At 43.1% G+C, this 17264-nt stretch overlaps 1 protein-coding gene across 2 annotated transcripts in view; it reads right to left on the bottom strand.

Annotated features, from left to right (window-relative positions):
* The window catches only part of znf385d (zinc finger protein 385D), a 60649-nt gene that overhangs the window by 28905 nt on the left and 14480 nt on the right, over positions 1–17264 (bottom strand). For both annotated transcript variants that reach the window (XM_070911901.1, XM_070911900.1), the window contains exon 3: positions 1628–1735. In XM_070911901.1, coding sequence (XP_070768002.1) covers positions 1628–1735 — 108 coding nt within the window. The remainder of the gene's footprint in view (positions 1–1627; positions 1736–17264) is intronic.

Raw genomic sequence — 17264 nt, 5'->3', positions numbered from 1 at the left:
ACACAGTGGGCGCAGAATAGTAGAGGACATGAAATGTCTCCATATTGTTACTGACACTTAAACAACGGTTATGTAGCCAACTTCCTGAACAGCGTTTAAAGAAAGAGAGTGGGCGAGTGAGAGACCAAACATGAGAAGTGAGTCTGTTAGAAGACGGTTATGTGTTAAAGCAGGAAAAAAAAAAAAAACACTCCACAGACTTTGCAGAGAAAATCCTCGTCCACTCCTGCACGCAGACTTTCCAAACGTCACAATAAATTACAAAAAAACTGCAGAACTGCAGGATTCAGACAAGCAAACATTACGTCTCAAACAAAACATCCCTTAATTATGTCTAATGTTCATGGCTCCTAAGAAACCAAATCACACCAAAGGTTGTATAATATTACAGTTGCATAACAAAAGTGTTGGTATTTACTACTTCGACCTTTTTTTATTCTTTCTTTGGGAACATGGATGCTGCTGCCTACAGATCAGTTTAAGTACCACGATTCATCGGATGTAGAGGTCAGAGCGACAGGCAGCGAACGGATCTGAAAGACTTTAGATTAGACTCTTTACGTATCACACACATGCGTTTATCTGCCCACTGTCAACACCGACGGGCCCAGACTGGAACAGACCTGATCCAACCTGGACCGTTCAGTCGTCACGCCCAAATCATATTCATGATTGGTCATAATGTGTGTCCCCATCCTAAAACAACCGAGAAGCTGTTCACACTCTGCAAAGACAGAGCATCATACACACACACACACACAAGGAAACATTTTCCCATTCATGCTCCGTAGTGCAGAAGCTCCACTTGCACATAATTTCCGATAAAACACTGATGAAGAGTTTGCTAACGTTTTATATTAGCTTAGTTTATATAGTTTGTTCCTGCAAACAACAGACTGGCTGCAGAGGAAGAAATGTGTGGCTGTACACAACTGAGCATCAGCATGCTAACATGCTCACAGTGAAAATGCTAAGGGTAAGTATGCGTCACCATTAGTTTAGCCTGTTAGCCTGCTAATATTTGCTAATTCGCAGTAAACACAAAGTAGAGCTGAGGCTGATGGGATGGGAAGATACAGGCAAATTAAAGTTTTGACTTGCCGAGTGGATCAAACCATCCAATAGTTGTCAAGACAACCAAAGTCATTATAGTTGATCCTCCTGGGAACCCGAATATCTGCAGCAAATTTCACAGCAATCCATCAAATAGTTGTCAAGATATTTCACTCAAAATGTCAAATGCGGTGGTGCCAGAGGAAAAGTCAGGGAACGCCCAGAGTTAGGAGGATTTATCCTCTTGGGGCCACAAATTCCTGCACAAAATGTCGTGTCAATCCAACAGTTTTTGAGATATTTTAGTCTGGACTAAAGCGGTGGACAGACAAACAGACATGGCCATCCACAAAGCCACGATGGCTGAAGAGGCATTAAGCATTCTTTATTACTTTATTTCTTCCATTTCTTTTACTGTTACTTTTCAATAAAATGTGTGCAGCCCGAACAGAAGGAGTCTGCGGAGGTCGTAACGTGGTTGGGGGTATGTCCTGTTTATTTCCTGTGTGTATCTCTGGCAGGAGCACTCGTGACTTTTGAACTTTCACTCGTCTTCAGAAGAAAACTTGCTCACCTGTGAGTTGAACCTCAGCTGGCAAACGCTGCAGGAGACGTGCTTCCTCTTTGCGGTGGGAGGGAGGCCGAGGGTGTGATGGAGGACGGCTTTCTGCACCGGGTCCATCTGGGGGACGGAGGGAGACGCAGAGAGAGGCTAATTAAAACAGTGCTAAAGCTGACCTGTAAATCACCTTCACTACTCCATCGCTCACTGGGCTGTAAAGAGGAAACAGGTTGCCTGGAGCGTTTTGAGAAAGCCAGCCATCCATCTTTTGCTTCAACTAGTGCTTTCTGGCTCAGACATTAACAGACATATCAAGAATTAATCCCCCATTTGCTTACTGGATGCACATGCCATCAGTGTTTAAATGTAGGGATCTTACTGTAATGGTCTCTCAAGTGCACACTTTAAGGACACCACTGGCATTAATGTGTCTTTTTTATTATCATCAACAATTCCCCTGAAGAGACTAAACCAACGATGAATTTAACTAACTACTAACAAGCATTTTCTGTGCAGCCGCAGTCTGGTGATGTCTTAATGCCATAGTGTTTGATTGTTGTCCAAAACACATGAAAGAGCTATACTCATCATTTGGTGAAACACCGATAAGTTTGTTGGTTGCAGCTCATTAAAATATCAAAGCGATGTAAAAACAGATCCCCACGCACACGAAGCTGACGTCTCGCTGATTATATTTACATTTATTCATTTGGCAGACACTTTTGTCCAAAGCGACATACAAATGAGGTACAATCCAAACCACAGTGGATCAAAGCGAAGCCTTCGAGAATAAGAGCCTCGACACTCAGTTCCACCCGACGCAAGTGCCACAAGGCTTGCAGGTCCATGAAGTAACATATAAGTGCCTAGCTAATGAGCGAGGGAAGGATCAAGAGAGCGAGAGAGAGAGAGAGAGTAAGGAGCTGATTTACTCTCTGGCAATGAAATGTAGTCGCAGAGTTGCTTCAGAATAAAATGAATTCATTGTTTGGACTGCAGTGAAGAGGGCTGTGGCCCCGCAGATAATAACGATCCACTGGTTCTCAAGCATGAGCCACTCGTACGGACATATGTGTTTTGTGAGTCATGACGTGGCAGCACATGGTTTAGCCCGATGAGCTGATTCCTCAGTCCTCAGCCCTCGGACGGCGACCCCTTTTGCTCCACCCCCCCAAACAACCACAGTAAGTCAAAGACAAAGAAACACGGTGATTAATATAACGGATTCCAAATCAAACAAGCTGTGATGTTAATTGTTAACAAATGAACTCGTGTAGGTGGCAAAACTAATGAGGCGAGAGAGTGAATTGGGATCATAGCACGCCGTGTGGCTGTGGACATCACAATCTCCATGACTGTCATTTTTCAGCTCTCTAGATTTAACTTGACACTTAAACACTCCCTTTTTATTTCTGTCACAGTGCAGCGCTGCTCTGATGACAAATTGTTTGCAGTATTAATAATTTGTTTTGAGGTCCCCTAATACGACCACCAATACTGCAAAATGTGTCTTTTGTGTTTTTGCGGGCGTTTTTTGGTCTGATGATTTCCGACGGCAGCACAGGAAGCTCTGCGGTGGGAAATTATTCTTTTTAGTCCCTTGGTAACATCTTGGTGACGAACAAACGAGAAACGAGCTATTTACAGTCGTGCAGTTAAGAGAGTGTGTGGAATCTGGCTTGGAACAACAACATTCGTACAAGCAAGCCACACAGAAAAACAGGAAGACGAGGCCCATTGTTTGCTCGATGAAATTATTGCAAATTCACCTGGAGATGACTCACAAAGAACACACACACACACAAAAAAAAAGCCTCTGCCACGAGACAAGCGCACACATTTTCATCAGCTTGGAGTGGTCATGCTGCTGCCTTGCCGCACGCCGCTTGTCTGTTTGGTGTGTGCCTCCCCCTGCGTGGTGACAGGGCTATGGGCAACGAACAAACACATCTGCCTCGCTGAGAAAGTGTCTCAATAGGCACCACTTGGCTGGGGAAGGAGGAAAGGTGCCGGTGCTGTGTGGGAGGATTAATCCACCTTGACAATTGTGCTGCAGAAGGTGGGAACAGTAATGTTACACTGTCGCTCTCTGCAGACGCTGTTTGGCTGAGCCGAGGCTGTTTCCATTACTTGGGATTTTAAAAGTATTTGTGTGCAGAGGTAGAAAAGGTTTCCTGAGATATTCACCATTTGGAACAAAAGTGGAAGTGTAACCACACAGTAATCATCTGTGACAGTTTCATGTATATATAAACGTCTTTTCTCATTCTCTATTTATAACTTGACATCATGTAATAGTCAACATTTTTAAACATTTTCTGAGTTAGAAAGACTTAATTTAGAGTTATTTGGACACTATTAACACTAGTAGTTTTGTTTCATAAGAACAGATTATATTTATTCAGTGTTGTTAAGGTAGAATTGTGGTATTACCACGTTATAAGGCCCATACTGAGTAAAGTATATTAAGATTCATGCACAACTATACTTACTTGCTATCAATCAGCAGTAATTATGCAGTCATTGATTCTTAGTTAATGGCCTAGAAGTTGTAAAATATGGTCAAGCAGAATAAGGCATTAATACATGCTTTATAATGACTAATAAAGGGCCAATTTGCTACTGATATGCATGCTAATAAGCAACTAGTTCATGGTGAATATGTGTACTATAATATAAAGTGTTACCAAATGTGTTTTTCTTTTCCTTTATTGATTTTGATTTTAATTTTGGGTTTTTTTGTGTGTTTTTTTATCATAATTACTCATCCATTTTTTTAATACTTGAATTGACAGAAATCTGCCTCACGTTCACTTTACTCCCAATAAACCTACAAATACATAAAGCTTCCTCTCTTCACATGGAATAATCACGGAGTTACAGGTTTATTAGGCACACCTGTACAGTCTAATGCAATGCAGTAGCACGACAACAAATCCTATTTTTTATCAAGCTTATAATGTTTATATTTACGTCAGAGAGAAGTCGATTAAACGAGTGTTGGTGCCGGCCTATACTGAAAGGTATTTCTGATACTCGCTTGTCTGCCACGTTGACCTCAGGCAGTAAAATCAGGCAAACCATTACAAAAGGACTGACGCAGGAAGGCAAGTAATCAGGTGCAGGTGACAGCAGAGGCTGGAATGCTACAGCAGCTTGGCAACTTAGACAACCTGGCGAAGACTGGCTGAAAACTGGTCTCTGTGTTTACACTGCGACTGACTGAATGAATGAGGAGCAGCTGGGTAGGCAGGTGACGGCGTGTCTCAGGTGATCTCAGGTGATCTGAAGAGGAGGTCAGCTCACTGAGGGCGACTGCAGGGCACCTAACGCAAAAAAAAACATGGAGTGGAAAATTTCAGAGAAGAGGCTGAAGAGAGGGAGGCAGTCATGACAGAAACCCAAAATCCCTCCAGGCCGGTCGGGGTGCCACCAAGAACTTGGACACAGGATGAGTTGGCTCAGAGGGACTGGATGGTGGAGGACTGGTTCCAGAGGAGAATAAAGACTAGCTGACTGAGGCAGAGAGCAGGGACAAAAAGACTCGGGGCCGGATGAAGACAAAGTGGAACTGAAGCTGAGAAAAGGCTGAACAGATACAGACTCTTAAAGAGAAATAGATTCTGGTAATGAAACATGACACGGGTCTGAAGGGGTAGACCGGTGTGCACTCTGAAAGAGGGACACATGCAGGCCTGGACTGAGTCTGGCACATGCACAGGCCGAGAAGCAGCTAGAGACTGAGAAGAAGAAAGAGGAACTGAATGAAAAGCAAAAACTGGCTCTAACTGGGACTACAGGTTCAGGCTCAGGTTTAGACAGAGAAGCAAAAACAGTCTGTCGGGGAACAATTGGCTCGAGTTGAGAAGCAGAAACCGATTCAGGCAGAAGAGACAGATTCTGGACTCAGACAGACTCAGGATCAAACAGAGAGACAGATTTCACAGAGGTGAAAAGCCAGCCGTCACAGAGAGGGACGAGGTGGGATAATTGTTTAAATATGGGGATAACGGTGCACATTTTCAGGCAGAGTCTCAAGGAAGGCGCTCATAGTGTTGCACTACACGAAGTGTGACAGAAAGTAGTCCTTCCTCACCTCCGCACAGCTGGTTAGTGTCAGATATTGTCGGTTTCGGAAAGTTACTGTCGGACAAGGTGTGGAGAAGCGTGGAGGAGGTTTCCAAAGACGTGCAAGCTGTTCTAATGAAGTATACTGGTGCCTTTAGACATAGAGACAGGTTCAGGTTCAGGTTCAGGTTCAGGCAGAGTGAAATGTTGAGGCTCAGACACAGAAACAGAATCAGGCTCACAGGACGACAGATTCTGACTAGGACAGAGAGATAGATTCATGCTCGGACTGAGAGAAAGTACCAGGTTCAGGCCTCAGAAAGTGGGGCAGCAAGGACATATTTCTGATTTATTGCAGGGTTGTTGGAGTTATGAGCTCCCAATATGGCTGTATAGTTCTGGCTCTGACATAAGATTTAAAGCCAAAACACATTTTTTTTTCTTCCTGTTTCTTTCACATACGAAATGTCTAAAATAAAGAGAGTTGTCATTGTGATTTTAAATCGTTCGATTTTAATAGATTAGATTCAGTCAATAATTTCTGCCAAAATGAATACTCTTGCCCTTATAATCAAAATCATGCTACAATAAAATGTTCTTCTCACAGCAAAACAATGATAACAATTGAGCTGTCAGCGAAGTGAGGGAGTCTCACATGAATGCTTGTGTTCACAGACAATACGCGGCATCACAAAGTAGTCCTTGGTGGGTGTTTTCAGACACTTATGATCCGCTCTGGCACTCAACATGAAAGGTTTTTGAGGAATGGCATTGTGTTTCAGTCCTGCTACAGATCTACAGTCTCCGCAGAGTGTGCTGACGCAGAATATGTGTAACCCCAAACAAGGTGCAGGTCTGCAGGGAGGTTATATGTGGTTTTCAGTACCAATGTATGGCCCAGGATCAAGCACACAGACTCCCAAAACCAGGGGCCTCGTTTATAAAAATGTTCTTAGGTTTATACTTGAGCTTAGTCTTAAGATCATTTCCGACGGCGTGATTTCGTTTGATTCGTAAAAGATACTGAGCATAAAAAACCTTGTTTACGCAGGTTTTAAGAACTCAATTTGAAATTGATGTCACCTGCCCTGCAATCAGCGATTTCCCCTTCATATAATGTCAACAAAGCACAAATTAAGGTTTAGTCAGAAATAGCCGTGGACCAAAAGAAGACAATAGTAGACTGTAAATAGAAAAAAAATGCCAACTGTTCCATTAAAGCTGCACTTATCAATATTTTATATTAACAGCAACAATGACCATTTGGAATGGAAATGAACGTTAGAGACAGCAGAAATGCATTTAAAGTCAACTGAAAGACAGAAACTGGCACAGATGTGCTTCAGGCGGAGAAAACTGTGGCAAAGTCACGTTAAAACTTAACTTTTTACACTCGAAAATGTGCAGTTATTCTGAATTGTGTGGCTCGTGGATGCCCAGAGACAGGAGTGGAGAAGATACCAGGCTAATAAATGCTTTAACAGCTTTAGCAGTATTCAAAGGTGCAATGACCTAACACACCCACACAACAGTTAGGGAAAAAATTGGGATACATTATCGGCTTTTAATGGAGAGCACATTTACCGAAAGTGTCTCAGAAAAGTGAAATGTTTAAAATATACGGCAGAGCACTTTAAAGTAGCTGATGTCAGGAGGGAACCTCAATCAGAGGTAAGCGGTTGCTATTGGCTACCAAAGTTCATATCACTTTCATATCAACTACATCGGCTCTTTTGTTCTATTGATCGCTATGCTATGCACAATCAGCATTATGTAACACGCCGCAGTAAATGTGGAGGCAATGCCACAGAGGTAGAAGCAAAGAATGCCCACGTGTTCAGTTGAAATGCATGTGATGATATGCAGTGAAATGTGGCATCAGATCAGCTTTTCCAGAGTTTCCAGAGCAGGGACTCTCCTCTGCCTTCGCCCTGACACACTTTGTTGCAGGATTGGAGAGAAAGAAGGCGTTATGCAACAGTCTACCTTTGTACTGTAAATCTCACCCAAGTTTTTGGGAAGAGAGAAGTGGAAGACACATGAAGTTGGCGAGGCTCGCTGGCACGGGGAGCACTACAGCAGAGAACCAGACGCACCGCGGCCTGCTGGGAAACTGGGGCCTGAGCTCGGGGGAAAGCTAACGCCAGTTAAAAACATCTGGGCCACGAGAGAATGGATGACCTCTTACTAGAAACACGCACTGGGCTAGAAACATGTTATTCCTCCTTCACTCTGGTGCAGATGCTGTGAAATGGATCTGTAGCGACGAGGCCACAAGAAATGACACGCTCCTGCAAAATGATCAGGAGAGATTTTAGTTTGTATTCGTGGCAGTGTCATTAATCACTGGGTATTAAATGGTGAAAAAGGGATTGAAAGTTCTCGGTCTGAATTTATTCCACTGTGCTATTCTTGGCGGCGTTGCTGATTTACCCACAATTCAGCGCCGAAATTCCACCACCTCCTGTGCATCTTTCCATGTGTCTTTTTAAGAAATCCCCCTGTCATGTAGCATTTCATTCCCTCGCTGCACCGAAACACGACGTGTTCGGGCCTCGTCTGCTGAGAGCAGCTGCAGTGCCAGAGACATGTTATTCCCTAAGCTCCGATCCCATCAGCCACCCACTGAGCCGCGCCACCCCACATGGGCCACGCCTGCCGGGGACGGAAATGTTGCCGCAGCAAATGTACCGCGACACACGCAAACATATAACCCCTCGCACAGACACACTGTACAAACACCCACACACGCCAAAGCATATCACATATGCCCAATTGCGAGCCCGCAGCAGCGTACAGTGCAGCAAATTCAGTGTCATCTTTCAAATCACTTCCTAAAGCTCTAATATGCAATTTTTCCTCAGTTGGTCGAGCTGCAGCGCCAACACCTGTCAATCCTCCTGATGAGCTGTCTGCCTTGAAACAGCCTCTCGCCTGAGGCTGAGGTAAACGTAAAGCCACCGCAGACGGATCAGAGAGCAGATGGTGAACACAGCCAATCAGCAATTAAAGACAAGGAAATGTTTGCAGTGCTTTTGAACAGGTCTTGTTCTTGCATAAACATTAGCATGATGGAAAAGGGCAATTTCAGGTAAACATGGAGGGTTTTGGATCTTACACACAGAGTCAAAGACACAACCAGTAATGTGTGGTTTAGCTTATTTTAATGTACAAGATGTTGCATAATGCAGCTTTAAATAAGCTTTCTTATTTCTAAAATTAGTTTTGTTTATCTCACATCTCGTGTTTTAACCAACAACAATTTTCTTGTTTTCTCTTTTCAGATTTCAGAGGAATCTGACCATAAAGTCTAAAATCTAAAAGCAGATTTTAAAGCTTGCAGATGATTTTAATCGTTGATTTAATTTGTGAGCTTTTTGAGTGAATGTATCAAGGTTAAGGTATCGTGACAATATAAGTAAACCCCCCCCACCCCACCCCTGCTCTCTGTCTGTGGGTGTCTCCTTTCATTCGTCTGTCTGTCTGTGATTCGCACTGATGTGTCTCTGTCAGGGGAGACGTCGGCAGCGTGTCGACAGCGAGGGAGAATAAGCAGGTCATTTGCCGGATACTATCTGACAGCCCACAGAAGGCCTGTCCGTCTCAAAGTTCAACACAGCAGCCGCCGCTGACGCTCCCCCACTCAGCGCTGCCGGATAATGTGACAGGACAAGACAGTGATGAGCTGAGATGGCGGTCGAGACCGGCTGACTTTTACAGCAGACGACTGATAAAAGGGACAAAAACACACACTGAGCGCTATCTGTTTTGGTTGCACGAGGCTTTGCATGCCAACCTTCTCTGATACGGGTTTGTGTGTGACAGAAAGAGTTAGCGTCAAAACCAACAAGCTGGCCTAAAAATACACAACAAAGCATCAGATAATCAATTATGTGACATTTTGGTTTAATTCGACTGTCTGAAACATGTTGGAGGAGATTACAATCATTCTGAAGGAGCAGCAAGTCACATTTTTATCGTCCTACAGCATAAAAACAACATAACATGACCTGATGATTACCTTCCCTGTGAACAACGATGTTATTTATTCACCTGTAAGTTGGGAACGTGGGAGGAACGTGTGTGTTTATCATGTATGAGGTGTGTTTTTTCAATGTGATGTAAGCACATTTGCTTTATTCACAATCCATAATATGAATATTAACAAAAAGATTTCTCTTTGTTTACATCAGTAAAGCAGCGTAACAGGGTGTGTATTTGGTTAATTATCTAATACACAAACTGTGGACCTACGACGAGACAAAAGATAAGGCTAAAAAAAGGTGCTGGTGGGTTTAAACTGAATTTCACCTGAATTTTATGTCCACGCACATCCAAAATGTGTTGTGTTTCCTGCTGCAATAAGGCATCGTTCACACAGTTTACAGCAAACAATGTTTTCATTATGCATGTGAATGTATATACATAATTTATGCCGTCAAACAAATTACAGATTGGGGCTTAGAAGACCTTGGAGGTGTAAATCTGCTCTCGCTGAACAAAACTGCAGGCAGTAATTCTGGTTTTTAAACCGATCCATTTTGTGGATAGAAATAGAAACAAGTCCTCACGCTTGTTCTTGGATCTTTCACCTCTATGGTTAAGATTAAGCAACTAAAAGGTGCTTTGTCGCTGTTTAAAACAAACCCAGGTCCAGTTTGCCCGGTTAGCACAGATCGTCTTGGTTGGTGTGAAAGCTGTCAGTTGAACCCTGTAGTGGACCAGACGACCGGAACGAGACCACTTGGAAAGGAGGGTCTCGGTCTGTTTCCAAGCAGACTCCGGTGCGGTTTGTTTGTGGTCTGAAAGTAAGTGATAGTAGGTGTGTGGTTTTAGCATGGTTTCAGTGCTGATCCCACGTATATATTTATGTAAATAATTTGGTAACCGTGGTAACACTTATGCACTTCAGCACGAGTCTGGGGATTTTCCCTAATCAATCAGTCAAAAGTCGGTCTGCTGTGTTTGTATCCTGCTCCGTGCACTTCAGTTCATTAGGTGCATTAAAGTGATAACATGCGGGCGATTTGCAGCTCAAGAGTCATGAGACTTTGATTCCCCCGCCTGGATCCTGGTGATGTGCTGAGTTTCCACGTTTACCTCTCTTGGTTCGTTTGTTAAAAGTCACGGCCGTCATGGTTAAAAGAAACCACTGTTGACCGAGAGGGGACGTGAATCGCATCCATGCGTACGACCACAATAGGTAATATAAACAAGGGCCATTTCACGGGGGCGAAGCTGTAATTTTTGTGGTGGGTTCAGCCTCATTTTGAGGACATATTCTAGCTCAACTTATTTGGCAGAGAAACACTGGTCAGCTTCGGCTGTTGCTACCTATGACGAGACAAAAGATAAGGCTCAACACAGTTTTTTTTAAAAGGTGCAGGTGGGTTTAATGGATTTTATGTCCACACACAGCAACAAAAGGCAACGTCCTCTTGCAGTAACCAAAGAGAAAGATATCCGATTTTTTTGGAGGCTTTATAATGATGTCTGGTAAATGTGCAGAGCCGCTGCATACGTATACCTGTCCAACAGACGCCTGTGTTATAGTCTATTATATACAACGTAGGCTATATTTGAAATATGCGTATGACTGAAGCATGTAGTGTTTATACTGCGTGCTCTCCTCACACGCTCCGGAGGTATCAAGGAATCTTTTCTGTAACGGCAACAAGGTGTTTAAAATATACATTGACATCTATCAAAATACACGTAGAGAACGAGGGAATGACTGGTCAATGAGGGCTCCACTGGTGAGGTCTAAAAGCTCTATTCACCGCCGCCAGCCTCGCTTACTATTAACTAAAGTGGGATGAATGACCTGTCATATGCAATCCTCCCCCCTATGTGTCTCCCAATTACCTCCGCCGCCTGACCCAGTCCGTTAGTTCATCATCAGCCGACGCCGCAGATTGTTGCCACGAGGGAAGGACTTCAGAAATTAGCAAGTCAAATTCCGAAGGGGGTTTTCATTGGTTTATAACGAGCGAGAACAGGCTTCCAGGTGTTGACACAAAAACACATGAACATTAGGATACAGGAGGAAGGTGAGGGGGAAACGGAGTGGCCACCAAAATAAGTCGAGTCCAGCTGTGAGGTTTCAAATATAAAAACCCACCGCAGAAGTCAACATGTAATACGTTCAGATTATTAGACTACGGAGCCCCAAAACTGACAAAATCAAAAGATATAACTAAATACATCAACAAATAAATCAAATGTAAAAAAGAAAATAAAGCTTTACTCTCTTCTTTTCACCTCCAGTCACGGCCATGTAATTGTATATATATATATATATATATATATATATATATATATGTATATGGTGAGGAAAGGTAATTGTTGTGTGGAGAAAATAAATAAATTATTAAATCTGTGCCAAGACCAATAATGAGAAAATTAAGTTGTTGAAGTTTTAGTTAATAAACAAAAAGATCTTTGCTTCTTTTCTACCAACTGACCAACTTTTTACTACATTTTGTCGCTTTCATGGGGCTCCATACCATTACGTGTAGGGACGGGTGGGCCCGAAGTGCCGATCATTTGAAAGACGGATGAATTAATAAAATGTACGAATGAGATAAAGTATTAGCTCCGAGCATACTAGACGCTATATATTCTTAAGTGTGCAATTATGTGCAGTATAATGGGTATAATGACTAACAGACGCACATACACAAAAAGAAGGAAAGACTGATGGATAGCGAGAGATTTCATTGTTGAGCGCTTCACTGGACTGGAAAATTCACACAGTCTGTGCTTTGAATGAAATTCATAAAATCTGCTTTCTGTCTTCAAACCCTTCTTTCGTGTTCTATTGGTTTTAACTGAGTTACTAAAGATTTATCTGATCTTCCTCAAACTTTGAGGAAAAAGTCTGTTTCTGTTTCACACTCAAACAGGTTAGTGTATTTTGCTTTTTTGCTAAAATGTATGAAGTGTTTCTGTCCAATTAGTTAACACAGAATAATGGGGAGCTACGAACAATGTAAAATAGATTCAGTTCATTTCACTTTTAACACGTCTCTCTGTGCTTTAAAGAGCCAGGCTGCCGAGTGATGGGAATGAAGGAATACAATTTTAAAATGAGGACGAAGAGACACGGAAATAAAAAGACAGATTCTGTACGGGCCACATGGATGCGTTTTATTGTGAGAAAGGTCAAACATTGCACTCTATTTGCTTTCTTTATGTCTCTGTGAATATGTTCTCCACCCTCCAGCACTCAACCTTCCTCCCGCTCCAAACACAACTTCTTGTTTGTCTTCTTTCAATTTCTTTCTCCACTTTTCTGTAACCCTGACCCTTTTTTCTGCGCTCCCTTCCTTCCTCCGTCTGCTCTCTTTGCACTTCTCTCTCTTGCAGAGAAGGTGTTTGTTGTTTTTTTTTTTTACCAGGTATGAATGTTCCCTCTAGATTTTTCCCATAGCTCTTCACCGCTGACCCCTCTCACACCACTAGACCCCATCAGTATGAAAAATTGAACTGGGAGAGCTCCCTCAAGGCATTTGGCAGCCTCACAGCCTGTCCTCAGTCCAGCTGAGATGAAAGATAAAAATGTAACACCGTCAGCCCCCCCATCTCTGCACCAGGTCCTCCCATAACCTTAAAGCATCGCAATCCATTCAGCACCATCATAGTGTTCCAACTGTCGGCTCTTATGGTGCTAAAAGTGGCTGCGATGCTTCCACGTAGACTATTTCATTTCATTTTGATCTACTCACTGTCCAGTGAATTAAAGCTTTTACATCTGCCAATCTGAGACATTCAGGGTCAGAAAGAACCAGGTTTAATACTCGTGTAACTACAAGCATTTGAAGCTAAAATGTTGCCTATAAGTTCAAGAACGTTGTCCTGTTTTTGGTTTTATTGACTGACAAATAAAAATACCAAACATAGTTTGAGTGTTCTGCTACTTTCATCTTTGCATGTGTTTTTGATTGTTTGTTATTTTAGGGCCACATTGTTCAGACTATCAGTAATATGTTTATAATGTATTTCAATTTTATACAGTTATGTTTTTTTAAAAATAACAATGCATGCTCCCACACACTTTTTAGCTATGCTCGCGGCTCTAGGGGGTGTCAGTTTCAGTCGGTGGACCACTTTGATCCAGACTGAAATGTCTCAACAACTACTGACTGGATTGCCATGAAACAGAAGATGATTCCTAACGCTTTCAGTGCATTTGGCTTTAGACTCTTTTTCTTGTTTCTACTTGAGTGACCTTCATGAAGACCAGTTTGGTAGTTAAACCAAGTCATATTTTATACAGCAGTGGACGAAAAACATGACTACATACAGTCTGTACTGTCTGAGGCCTACAGGACTCAATGTCCAAATCCAACATGCATTTTACTGCAGCCTTTTAAAAACGAACACAGCTGTGTCATCAGTAAATGTATGACAGCCAATGGGAGGAGCGTTTAGAGTAGAATTGAACTGAAAAGTATGAATCCCTGAGACTGTAGCTGTAGAAAGAGCGCCACCTACAGAACCCTGAACTTCAACAGCAAATCCAAGAAAAAGCTGTTTTCAGTCCCGCCCACATCTTTTGATTGACAGGTGATCTCTCGAACACTGAAAAACCACCTTTATGCAGACAAAAAAAATCGCCGTTATGCATGTGGAATATTTAGTTTTCGATATGTTACACGTGCTTAAAAAACAATGTATTAGGCTTTTAGAATATACCGTAATAAGCTCTGGAATAGTGCAAAGCCAGGACATTAAAAGTCTTTTTGCATATAAATCACCGTCCGTGCAGTGAAACTCAAACGGATGGAGTTCGATCGTGTTTTTTGCTAAATTCCCTCACAGGCTAATTTCTAATCCATCATTCTATCAAACCGCTTCCGCTACACCCACTGGATGGAGGGGAGTGTCTCACTCATGACAGGGTTCAATAAAAACTAAGATTAAATGATTTATCTTCTCATAATATTCCACCATGAACATCAAGCCAGCCTGATACCGTGGTAATGAGAGAGGAGCCCGAGGAGTGTGGCCATCTATTGGATTTCCAAAATCAATGCCCTCGGATAGAAAAATGCATGAGCCACCTGCAAACACTGAATCTTAACAATGCAACGTGCGCAGCGTATTCCCTGAAACGTTCCTCACAGGCCCTGCGGGGCATCGAGTTTCTAATCCTGCTATCACTGATGTTGGTGTTCTTTAGCTTCACTTAATGCAGGAAAAGTCTGCTGAGCGAGCATGCTCTTTTTCAACACTCCCTGCTTCTCATTTACTCAGTTATACATATTTACGTATATTCTCTACTACAGTAAAGCCTCGTACTGTTAAATACTGAGGACCTGCATTTGGGGGGGGGGGCCTCCCTTGTGGTTTTGTGCTCTCCTCAAACTCCAACACAATGACAGTTATTGCATTTTCTCCACATAAATTTTCCTAGGAATTCAAACCACTGACTTTCAGCCCAGTTTCTTCAACTCCAAGACGACTGACACCTTCTTGCGGGGGCCTTGCAGCGTAAATGATTTACGGTTGACCCTTGTTTGAGTCACACAGGGGACACATTTGCGTGAGCCCACAATGACAAAAACACTGCTCATGAGAAAAACACATATGAGAAAGCTTCACAGAGGGGGAGTATCACTGCAGACAAACAGGGTGTGTCCGAGGACCTCATACCACCGACGCGCAGCTGTGCCAGCCCCAGGCCGCCTCATCAAGATGATGATTTAGTCCTGAGAGTCTGTCACTCTCGTAAATCCCCGGGTCAACCTTGTCTCCGTGCAAAAAGACACTGTCGAATTCTCCCACTGGGACGGGTGTGTTTTTCATTACGGGAACAATGGTGTTGCAGGTGCAAACTGCTCGCACTGGCGTTCCAGCTGGTTCTGCTTTGACGGTGAAACATGGTACAGCAGGACGCCAGCCCTGAACGCACGCACACACAGTGGAAGAGATTACTGAAGGACGGATGTCAGAGACAGAGCATGTTCAGCTCTGGGAAACTCAGAAACAGCTGTCTGCGAGGGTAATAGTACTCAGTTTACCGGTTCTAATATGTTTGCTGTGTGCAGATTGTTATAGTTTCAGTGATTCAAACATTTCTTGGAGGCAGAAACAATCTCTGGTTGAGTTGAACCTCATTGGGAAAAGACAAACCACAACTTTTCTGGCTAAGTAGCATCTGACTGAGACATGCCGTTAACGTGAGAGAGAAAGGAGATAATACTATTCTTATAAGGCTTTAAAATATTACCTGTCTGCATGAAGTAATTTAGGTTATCCTATGAGTGAATGAAATGCTTTCCCATAGTGATCTATGGAAATAGTTCCAAACCTTTTTGGCTTGAGACTCTTTTAAGGAGAGCAATGTTGGCTCACAACCTTTTCTGCATATGCCTATGAGCTAAAACTCTCCAGTATTTCACATTAAAGAGGTTGTTTGGGCTTCATGATAATAAATGTAATCTAATCTATCTTTTAATTACATCCTCGCTGATACGTAACAATGGGCCCAAGCTGTGAGCATATCCACCTCAACCCAGCTTCGTCAGCATCATGATGATGTGTTCAACATCTGTGGTCACGCGTGAAACAACCGAAAAGGCAGCATTTTTAACAGACTCTGGCTTTTTCAGCAATCAGTTTTAAATGAATCAGTCCCACAATCAGGCGACAGTTTCAATGAACTTCAAGCTCTGTGCACGTCTTCGAGATCCAGCGCTTCTACTATCGTTTACAGAAATCTACTTAAGTCACGCTCTAAACTAACACATACTTCAGTGTTTTTAACTGCTACATACCTTCTTAAATTCTCAAATTGAGTAGTATTCCCTATTTTAAGATGACCAGATGGGCAGTTAAAGCTGACATATTTTTGTTATCGCCTCAAAGAACCCCATGCACATGGCAACGCCATCAAATAAGCAAAAACAGATTGCTTCTGGCTCCCATTTATCTCCTACATCCAAGCCTCTGATGTGCAGAGAGCGAAACACAAATATACATCACTGTCCTTCGATTCAAACCCCCGTGTTCATCAATTATCACACTGTGGCTGACATTTCACAGAATTTAAACACCCAGAGGAGCTTTGAAAGCCGTTAGCCCGACTTCGCTGTACAGCACAAGCAGGTCACTCAGACAAGGAAGAGACACTGGACTACGGCGTCAGCTCGGCTTCGCCTGGGAAGCTGGCACTAAGCACCTCCATAAAAAATCATCTTGAGCTCCCCACTATTATCTCTGCATTCCACCGGAGAGAGAGCGGTGAGCTGGCAGCTACCCAGAGAGAGTGAAATATTATCGTGGGAGAACGCATCAAGACGAGCTCCTCCAACATAAAGCCTCCACTCAGTTCAGGGGGTTAAAAAGCCCCAGAGCCCGAGCTAAATGATAAGGGCCCCTGCTCTGCACATTAGACAGATATGCACTCCGCTCCACTCCAGCAGGTGTGACTCGCTTGAAGGAAGGCGGCTGGCACCGTGGTGGTCCAGCTCGCTCTCCAGCTTTGATCATTCCCCGCCTTTTTGTTGGCTCGCGTGCTTCCCCTCCCCCTCCCCGAGAATACAATTTATAGAGTCCATTAGATGTTTATGGGACA

Source organism: Enoplosus armatus, chromosome 9 (genome assembly GCF_043641665.1).
Source record: "Enoplosus armatus isolate fEnoArm2 chromosome 9, fEnoArm2.hap1, whole genome shotgun sequence".
NCBI lineage: Eukaryota > Metazoa > Chordata > Actinopteri > Centrarchiformes > Enoplosidae > Enoplosus > Enoplosus armatus.
This window is presented reverse-complemented; position numbering and strand designations above follow the sequence as displayed.